Genomic DNA, 10,390 nt, shown 5'->3' with positions numbered 1-10,390 from the left:
ATATCCCCCTGGCCTTCCCTTTGGCTTCATTTCACTGCTGCATGTGCTTTAACTTTATCCAATTACTTTCATGCTTGCATTTTTTTTAAAGCCAGCCTATGATTCCACAACTCATCATGCCCTCATTCTCCCTGTAGAAAATAGGAAAGTGGTGAATTATTTTTCAGCGTTCCATACAGCTCCCTATCAAGTAGGAGTCTGCTCTGCTCCCTTTTAGGAGTTCCTTTCCACAAGACAGATGCAAACCAGAGATTTCTTCTTACTTCTAAATGTATGAAACTATTGATTGGGGAGTATTTCTGTTCATCTGTCTGCTATCATGAAGGCTTGTCTTCCAAAAATTTTGAAATTGCTCTGGTACCTGCCTTTAACAATGCTAAAAATATTGGCCTGGGACAGGGCAGGGGTGGCTATGCAGTTGGTAGTAGTATGTAAAGAAGCAGTGGTAAGAAAAATACCTCCTCCTCTTCTGGCCATGAGAGTGGAAGGAAGAATGCAGACTAAAATAAAAATCATTATGCTTCTCCAATTTTAAACATTTAATAGTGCACTTACTGAGTATATTCTGTACAGACATCTATAGCAAGTTAAACATTTTCCTTTCTCTCATGTAGGTCATAATCATGTAAAGCACATTTACAATAGAAAACATACTTGAGGTACAAAAACCCAAAAAGAATATCTGAGGTATAAATACAGGTATATTTTAAATAATCTTTATCATGCTTTATCTATGTTTGACAGTACACTGTGGGCAAGTATACATGTTTACAATAGAATGGTATGTACAACATACAATTTTACAAATTCAGAAGTGTTTGATGTAGAAGAATATACAAGTTTTCCTACTCATGAGGAACATTGTTACTGGAAGTACTACATTATTTGCCATAATAAAAAATTCTTCATCAAAAAGCTTAATATAATACTGACAATGGTAACAAAATCTCAGTCAAAATTCCATCTTGCAACTCATTCATACCCTAGCCACAAAATACATATTTCACTTAATACTGCACCTTGAAAGCAAATCTTCACCTTTACAGTAAAACCTGCAGAAAGACACCTTTCCAGAGGACCTCAAGACTTCCTACAGTTCATACAAGTTGATTCTCAAGGAGGGAGGGGGGGAATATCCCAAAGGGTTTCAAAAACTCAATAAAACCCAGGACAAAACCCCACCTTCCTCTACACCCCCAAATCTAACCCTCCAAATTGCTCACATCCAGGTTCTGTTTGTCTTAACATGCATCTTTTAGGAAAATAGGCAAAGGAGGGAGAGAAATGGAGAGAGCTCATGTGACCCTTCCAAGCCACCTCACCCCACCGGCTGCTGCAGGAGTCCTGCCACCTCCCAGCACCGCAACTCCAGTGTTGAATTTTTCCTCTTGAGCCATTAGAATACAGTAAAATATACAAAAGTTCAGTAAAACACTTATAGTTAACACAGGTAGGAGTAAAAGCAACAACCTTTTTTGGCAAGTTAACAACTGACATTACTGGCTCTCTTCACCGTTACATAGGCATTTCAATTCCAAGCTGCTACGTTGCTCAAAAGTATGTTGACTTAAAATTGCTATAGAATTGCTAATCGCTCCTAGAAGATCATCTGGATAAGCAGTGGGCAGTAATCGGAGCAAGCCACTTGCAACGTCTGCTCAGGGTTTTTAATGAGGTTATAGCTGAGGAAAATGCAGAACTGGCACATGGGTAGGATGGCTACTCCTGGTCCACAGGGGAGTCCTATTCTAGGTTGAACTGTATCCAGCATACTGAAATCCATTCTGGTTGCCTATCAGTGTACCAGCCACATTTCAAGTTCAACTTCTGCTATCCTTTCAACCATTAACACACTCATTCACACTTTAATCTCTGTGCAAACCTTTCTCTGCTTGTCTCAGTGAGAACACATTGAAGAGTACCAACTATTCCAGTGGATACACCAGTCCCTCAACACTCTACAAACAAAACAACACGGGTATATACATAAAGCTAAGTATTTCACATGGGAATGATGAGCCTTCACCATATTTCATAATATATTTTGCATTTAAAGAATTTTTGCTTCTCAGAAGCAACTCAAACCATCTAACAGTACAATATTTTTTTTTTTAATCTTTTTTTTTTGGCACAGTCCTCCTATGTATTCCAGTCGAGGCCTACACTATAGACCTTATACAGACAGGAAGCAGCTTTAAATTGTATGGTATGGCCACAGTCCTATAGTAATGCTCACAGTCAAGTTCTCATGCTGTCATTCCTTCGTGACATGACTTGTAGATGGTACACTGGTCCAGTCAGCAGTGGACAAGCCTCAGTTTTGGGTAATGTCTACACTGCTGAGGTGTGGAGCACATGGCAGTTCCTCTTCAGTAGTCACCTGGATTTTACTTCCTTGCTCTCAAGACTCTGATGACTGAAAGAGTCTCGTATCTTAACGACTTCAGATGCACACAAGTGTCCAAAAGACTTGGTGTACCAGTCTGGCATGTGGCCCCTGATGTGTGAGAAAAAGTAATGATGAAGTAGGTACCAGTAACTTTGCATGCATTTTCTTAGTCAGAATCAAATCATATCATCTAGCTGTTTAAAGGTATGACTAGCAAATCTTATTACTTCTTATTGCTCAGCTCAGCCTTACTAATACAAAGACTTGCTCAAAAACAAGTTTCCTGCAGGGAGAAAAGATTATCAGAAATTCTGTGAGAACTTGGTCCTCTTTACTAACCTAATATTAAAATTAACATGTTCTTGCATCCAAATACATCTGTCACAGGAAGGGGTGGTTATTATATACCAAAAGTTGTGGTGGAGCACATACTGCAGTCTTCTAAGGTCACAAAGCACACCTGCTGTTCTGTGGCATCTCACAGACCTGTTTGTGCCTTTGAGAAGTACAAGCTAAAGCCTGTTGAACCACCTATATTTTGTGCTACACGGAAACGATAAAAGTTATCACCACAAAGAACAAAGTGGAAATTCATACCTCAAATCAATTCTGCACATGTAGGTAAGTTTAGATTTTCCTGACCCGCAGGGTTCAATCAGATACCTAGACAGGAGCACATTGACTCTAACACCTGCCACTGGAGCACGGTCATGGTCCACTGAGGTTGCTAGAAGCACACAAGCTCCCTTGGGAAAGTTTGTCCTCCATGTTCTAAGAAAAATGAATAAAACAAAAAGACTTATCTTTGACAAACAGTAATTCAAACTTCTAATTAGACTTCAAATTACGCACAAACAGATATTTACCTATATAACTTACATTATGAAGGTTGCTGTACGTGTAGGATATAAATGTCAGCGCATATAAAAGTCTTACCTTAAGACTACAAAGTCCCTGGCTGGTTGAGGTGCCATGCTGTTCTGGACATACTGGTATATATCGGTCTGGCTATCCAAAGATTCGATTACTTTTGAATCTATAAGATCCTCATCCCAAAGATGCTGCTCTTTAAGTAAACGATTTAAAACATCCTCTGGCGTAGCTGGGATTTCTATGGTAGTTTTCCATAACCGGAGTGGGGGACCTTCACACACCTGGGGGAAATCAGCACAGAGTCCTCAGTTTTGCTCTTCTATACATTTTCTTTTTCCCTTCTATTTTAGTGTTGGCTAAACACAGCAAATTAAATACAGACATATGTATGTATTGTACTAAGCTTGTTGTAAGCTCAGACTAAGGCTATTTTCCTAACAGCCAAAGGCATCTGCACACTCAGTTCCAAATTATTTTTAAGTTAGCTATCTTCTCCAGTATGGGCCAATATTAAATTATGATGCTACAGAAAAATATCCTAATTTTCCAAGATTTTTAAAAAGTATCTTAAATCTTGTTGAAACACTTTTCCCTGTGCTAGCTCTGAGCTGCCCAAGATAAAAGCTAAGAAACTTCTTTCCCACTGCACAGTGCCAGTCCTTCACTCAGCCTGTCAAGGCTTTGCACATGTGAGTGAAGGCATGCAAATGCAATACAGTGAACATTCCTGGGCTGGATAAACAGAAGAACACAAATCAGTGCACGTTAGCTGACTACTGCTGAAAGACATGTTGTTTTTAGGTGATGTGCAACTATGTCAAAAGATTAAGGTTTTTTTTCTTAAATCTATCTGCAAAGTAAAGGTGTACACTGAACCTTCTGTAATATCCTATGTCAAAAGCCTGCTTATAGTAGAGAACATGAGCTAAAAACCAGAGCTGAGTGACAGGTTGCATACCTTCTTGTAGGCCAGATCTGCTTGCTCTGAGGTGGAGCAGCTGACCCAGCCTTTAAACTTCTCCTTCATCTCTTTGAGCAAGTCATCCACACAGTCCTGGAGGTAGCAGTGGTAGTCAGAGGGCTCGGTGGTGCTGCTGCCACCCCGAAGCTCCTCCAGGCTGAGGGGACGCAGGTCCTGCTCCGTGTACGAGTTCCGGCCCCTGCTCATTTCTTCAGGTATCTGAGGGGCAACAAGGGTGAAATCATCCTTTTGCAGTTCTCTCCCCATATCATAGAGTTAGCTTAGCAGCCTGACAGCCACAGAAAGATGGGTACACTAGTTTTGTAAGCGGTAGGACATGTACATGTCAGGCCAAGTACTCCGTGTGAAGAAATCTGAAAATTAAGTTTGTGACTTTAACTCAAATTAGTCTCTCATTTATGGAGTGTCTATTTTTTTTTGTGGAGTATCCCTCTTCCCTACACAACTCAGATCCATTCCCATAGCAGTTTATCCTGCAGACTGAAGGAAGGGGGGATCAGTTGTCAGCCACAAGAAAAGAGACCAGCATGTCTTCAGTTGAGGGCTCTGAAAAGACTGAATAACAGTGAGGAAATCCAGGAATCAAGACTTGTCTGTTTCTCCATTCTGGGCCCTAGAGGGAGCATGCTTTAGTTCCTACAGACCCTTCAACCTACGGTTTGACAGTGTCATGTTCCAGGATGCTTTTGTGGCCTAGTCTTGCAAACTCTTGGGAATTTAAGTATAAAACAAGCACTGAAATTCCTGGAAACAGCTTCTTGCTGTGTAATTAGAGCTGAAGTTCACAGACCCTCATGGCTGCACAATAAAAGCTTGAAAACATATTTCAAATGCAGTTTGGATGTAACAAAAATGTCCCAAGACCCACAACGGCCTCATGATTTTTGCGCACCAGCGCCAACAAAGGAACTCTATTTTCTTCTGGCACCACTTCCAATTCATGTATGTACCCAGACCATGATTTAAAGTGTTTGTTTTTTTTTTTTTAATATTTATAATGTATTAAACTTTACTAAAATAAAGAGACATTGCTAGATTTCCCTTATACAGCAGATCTAAGCCATGTTGGTCAACATTCCACCCATCAGTTTTGCCAATAGTTGTTTTACCTGAAAGAGCTTCTTGCATTCAGCAATCATATGAGCTAGCCCTTGGGTTGCAGCCAGATTTTCATTTAGGTCTTTCTGATCGGGTTTTCCCAGGCTTGGTTTTCTTTGCATCACCCTTCATGGGGGAAAAGAGCACACACACACACAAATCCAGTTACTTAATGCAGAGCAAGAGAAACGCTTGGTAAGATAATGGTAGGATTCCCATGCCGGTGACTTAGAGCAGTGCTCCCTGGGACCAGATCTTGGCATGGTGTTACTGACTTCTCCCACCACTCTCTCTAAGCCTTTTCTTTGGAATCCCCCCCGTTTCTTCCTTCTTAAGAAATTGCTTATATTTGAACAAATCTCTAACAAAAGGTAGGATCCAATAATCGTTCCACACCTGGTGCCCTCTAAGGTGTGATCACAACTGGCAGAGTCAATGCGAGACCGTGCCTGTTGCACATCGCCGCCGCCAGCTGAGGTATGGGACCAGCAACAATGAGCCCTGCTCCCCACAGACACACGTACCTGGGGGAAGAATTCTCTCTTTTGAGAGTGTTTAAGTGGAAGAGGGAAGGTGCTAAGCAGACGGCCAGGTTTGTTGGTGTCATCTGGTTTTCCTTCACTGCAGCTGTGACATCACTCAGGAAATAGAGAAGAATCTGGAGGACCTCCCTGTTCTCATCGGGTAAAAGCATAATGGCAGCCTTGATAGCCTGGAGACGCTGATCCTTTGGCACATCTGCATAATATTAGTAATTCTCTCATCAGGCCATTGATTTTCCACACACACAGCATGAATACATCCCAAAGCAAATCCAGCTTCAAATATTTGACTCGAGTTTGAAGCGATTTCCTTCAGGATGCATACCATTCGTAGGAAACATGAAGGAATTTTTTTTTAACCCGCTAGTTTAACTACCCTCAGCTATTTCCTGCCTCACAAGAAATGCAAGCAAGAAGAAGCTGTGCCTAGGCCAGAGTTAATTTTAGATTTCATTTCAACAGCTACATGCTCCCGCAGATGCACTAAAATGACAGAAGCCTGGAGTCAGGCACTGAACAAGCAAACACAGTCCAGCCAATTTAGAAATTCTTTGGCTTTCAAAGAAATTCAAAACATGAATGCATTTTAGAATAGGTGAATTAATTAAATTGACTAGCAAACCTCTTCAATGATGATGTCATAAAATATCCAGAGAGTGCTTTACCAAACACAGAGAGTTGTTTTATTGAGCAGATCATTCAAAGTCATGCGGTGGAAAAAGAAAGTCAATGCTGTGAAGCCCCATACCATTAAACAGCTCCTTGGTTACTAACAACAAACAGCCACTGGAAAAATTTGACATGTGTCTTTATATAAGGCCCTCTCCTCCAAACTTGAAGGGAACAAGAAATGAAATAACCCAGACCAGATCTGCTTCTTGTAAAGGGATTTCCAACAAACCACCTCTGAAGACAACATCAGAGTCTGAGTCCTGGAGCATTTATATCATCAGCAGCACCACAACACCCTCACTGCATGTCTCATAATACATGTGGTGCTAACCAGGTATTTGACTGGTATTTGCTTTGGGCTTCAGCAACTTTGTAAGGCTAGCAGGTGAGTTTAGAAAGCAATTTTAAGCAAAAATCTACTGCTTTCTACACTGTCCCCTCATCGTCTCAAAGCACATTTAAGCCACGTGCAGAAAAATTCCAGTGCGCAGCCTGGCGCATAACACCAAAGCAAGGGGAAATTTTGTCCTTTGCAGAGAAGCAAAATTTACAGCTGCTTTAAGGCACTTTGTTTTACATAGAGAGAATACTTCCCAACCAGCTCTGGGGATTCCTCAGACCTACCGCCTGGAAAGGAAACAACCAGACACTTCTGCAATGCTCTGTTAAACATTTTCTGGCACTAAACCCACAAAGAGTTGCTGTTTAATATGCACAGGAGAGGAGAGTCTGATTAATTTTCTCCATAAAACTTCTTGGGAATCCAAACACACACGCGAATATGCGTGCACTGAAATAACAGTATTTATGCTTTTATTTTAAACTGCCACCTCCACCTATGGAGCTCTGAGGGAAATTCCTGTAACCTTTTAGTAACCATCATCATAAGGAAGGCACAAAATACAGCAAGGGATCAAAGAAGCTGGTTCTGTGGTAAATTCTACTGGAGTTAGAATACCATGGGAAGAATACATGGGGAGACAGCTGGGGTGGTGTTAAGGAGAGAAACCACAGGATCAGCAAGGTGCCATAGTGCATCAGGTTGAACCCCATGAATATTTCAAAAACCTTTGGGGTTTTGGTCACCAACCATTAATTCATCTTTGGCCATTTTATAAAGTGAGAGTATTCCCAATGAAACAATCTTGAAGTGAACTTTTGAAGGTCAACCTGTTGTTTGGAAAGATCTAGCACAAAATAACCTTCTACACAGAAACTGATTATCTAGCTCACAAAAAAGACTGTCTGCCTTGCTGAAGTTGAACCTGCCATCTCAGAAAGATTAATTATTTCTTTTCAAGTGCATTGATAAATGCAATTTTTAATGCAATTTATTTTAAGCACATTCTGTTCATGGTACCTATCAGTAAAGTAGCTACAAGTCAGTGACAGAAAAGCTTTCAACTTAATGGTTGCTTTCAAAAGGTGTGGTGAAGGATAGAAGAATATGGTTTAAAAGAAACTAGATTGTTTTTGGCAGCTCTGCTCTTAAAAAAACCCCTCAGTAATTTAGTCGATTTCAATCCCCTCAAAATCCCCAATCTCTTGTTTGTCTAGTGTTTGCACAGCTCCTCTACCTAGCCACATCAGATGTGGATCATTTTCAAACTGTAATATCTAGTATGCTCAGAGAAGAGAGGAAACTTTAAAGCAAGTGATGGAGGATTTATATTTGTTCTCAAACTACAGAGAAAGGTGTAATGAAAAGAACTTGTACTATCAATTGTTATACAACTGGAACATCAAGAATGCATTGCTAATGAGGCAGCCTGAACTATAATGGCTGCTGGAAAAATGCAAAGACCAACATATGCAATGCGTGTAGTGCCCAGAAGAGCAGTATCAGAAAGTTCCACCCTTGGTACACAAATGACCATTTGCTGTCTAGCCATAAAAATCTCAGTACTTACACTGGTATATCTGTAAGAAGGTCTCGGAGAGCTTGTTGGTCATGAGAGGCTCCGGGAGGTCACGGAAGAATTGCTTTAACATGTCTGCTACATCATACGCAGACTGGCCTTCGTAGTTGACACTGTCTGTTGAAGTCTCATTCATTTGGCGCAAAGCCTGAATTCTTGATTTGACTCCAGATTTCCTGAACAGTCCAACCTAAATATATATGGAAAGGTAAATATGGTTCCAATGAGTCTGGCAAATTTGAAATGTAAGTATGCTCTTTATCTTCTCACGTATGGGTTCTAATTTCATGGAAAGCTTTCCTTGCATTAATTATCTGTTTTGTCCTGTTTTTGAGTCTGCTTTTTCAGTCTGACTCAGGAACAACAAAAATCAATGGAAGGCTGGGGTTTGGGTGCTGCATGCATGTGGGATGAGAGCACAGCAAAACCCACCTGATCAAGGCAGTGGTTGCGGAGGTACCGCATGGCTTGTTGAATGCTCTGTGGGAGTGGCTGCCCTGTGCGCTGGACGTTGACTTGCAGTGGTACTCCAAACACGTTTCGGTCTTTATAGTCTGGCACCTTTATCCTTTTCATGAATTTTGGTACTGCCCTATTTAAGCAAAGGGAATGACAAAATTAAATTAAACCTCTGTTGACCGTTTATCTTCTGTATTTCCAGTAATTCAGAAAGCCAGTAAATGAAACATTTATTAATATGAAAAGCGGTGGCGGTATAAATTAGATAATCCGTTCAGGGCTGGGAAAAGGGAGAGGACAGAAAACAGAGTTTCTCCAAGAGAAAGGCTTGACATTTGGGGTAATTTGCTGCCTGAAAGCATTAATGTGGTACTACTCCATCAATATTAGTAGGACAAAAGCTACAGAGTAAAACTGCAGGGGCCAGATTGAATTGCAAAAACAGTCAAAATAAATCCTGCGGTCAGTGACCCCTTATAACACTGCTTCTTTAGGTTTCGGGAAAGATGGGCATTTGAACAATGAGCTTTTGTATGTCAACTACTTGTTCTGCAAAGTCCTCAAACTGGGTCCACCACCCACCAGTGTGCATAACAGCAGGAAACTGATGTAATACATTTGAGTTTGTCAGCTAAAAACTTCAGCTCTATAAACAATCCCTTTGAGGGACCCCCCTCCTTGTCAGCCAGTGACTGTTGTTATCCCCACCTCCCACTCCAGCTTCAATGAGAAGCCTTTCCATCTGCTTATGACTCTGAGGAAAAAAGTTACTAAATACAAAGGAATGATTTAGCCCTAGATCCCCAAGAGTAGTGGTTTCAGAAAGGAAAAAAAAAAAAAACCAACAACAACACAAACATTAAAATGTGAAAATATTGAGATCATTTTCCTAATCAGGGAGAAAAGCTAATGTCCAGTGCAACAACTAATAGGACACAGTAGCACTGGAAAACAGGGAGATCTATTTAACATTTCAATACACAGTACAGCTATACAAACAGTGCATTAGATTTACAGCTGACTGATCTGTTACATAGTAAAACAGAACCAATTTGTATTGCCATATAGTTAAGTTTAGGGCGTTATTGATATATGCATGAATAATACTTGCTTTGTCAAAAAACACGCCAATGGAATGTGAAAAAACACATTGCGATCTCCACAGAGAATCTGAAGCATGCAGGGATAACTGGTCAATACTTATTTCTGTCTTTCAGAACAAACAACTTCTGTATTTAGAAAGGCTGACATAATAACAGCCTTTGAACAGGAGGTACTTTGATGCTGAAGCTAAATACTCTCTGTGACTCCTGGGGAAGGGAGGAGGCTGGCCTGTGGTAGGGAGAAGAAAAATTTTATTGCATCTTTTGCATCCTGAAGGTTACACAGGCTGTACTGCAGATACAATAATAAAAGAGCTTTCTATTTCATTCTTCCAACAAAAACCATTCAGCTG

General features: G+C 40.6%; 1 protein-coding gene across 5 annotated transcripts in view; it reads right to left on the bottom strand.

Annotated features, from left to right (window-relative positions):
• Positions 1-521: 521 nt before the first annotated feature.
• The window catches only part of DLC1 (DLC1 Rho GTPase activating protein), a 220,144-nt gene continuing 210,275 nt past the window's right edge, over positions 522-10,390 (bottom strand). For all 5 annotated transcript variants that reach the window (XM_082051724.1, XM_082051725.1, XM_082051726.1 and 2 more), the window contains 8 exons: positions 8,908-9,067; positions 8,467-8,665; positions 5,867-6,080; positions 5,354-5,468; positions 4,221-4,442; positions 3,326-3,543; positions 2,987-3,160; positions 522-2,497 (listed from right to left, as the gene is read on the bottom strand). In XM_082051724.1, the coding sequence (XP_081907850.1) occupies positions 2,377-2,497; positions 2,987-3,160; positions 3,326-3,543; positions 4,221-4,442; positions 5,354-5,468; positions 5,867-6,080; positions 8,467-8,665; positions 8,908-9,067 (1,423 nt within the window). In that variant the 3' untranslated portion in view covers positions 522-2,376. The remainder of the gene's footprint in view (positions 2,498-2,986; positions 3,161-3,325; positions 3,544-4,220; positions 4,443-5,353; positions 5,469-5,866; positions 6,081-8,466; positions 8,666-8,907; positions 9,068-10,390) is intronic.

This window comes from Streptopelia decaocto, assembly GCF_964273445.1.
Source record: "Streptopelia decaocto genome assembly, chromosome: 4".
Classification (NCBI taxonomy): Eukaryota; Metazoa; Chordata; class Aves; order Columbiformes; family Columbidae; genus Streptopelia; species Streptopelia decaocto.
Note: the sequence above shows the minus strand (reverse complement) of the source record. Positions and strands in the feature narration are given on the sequence as shown.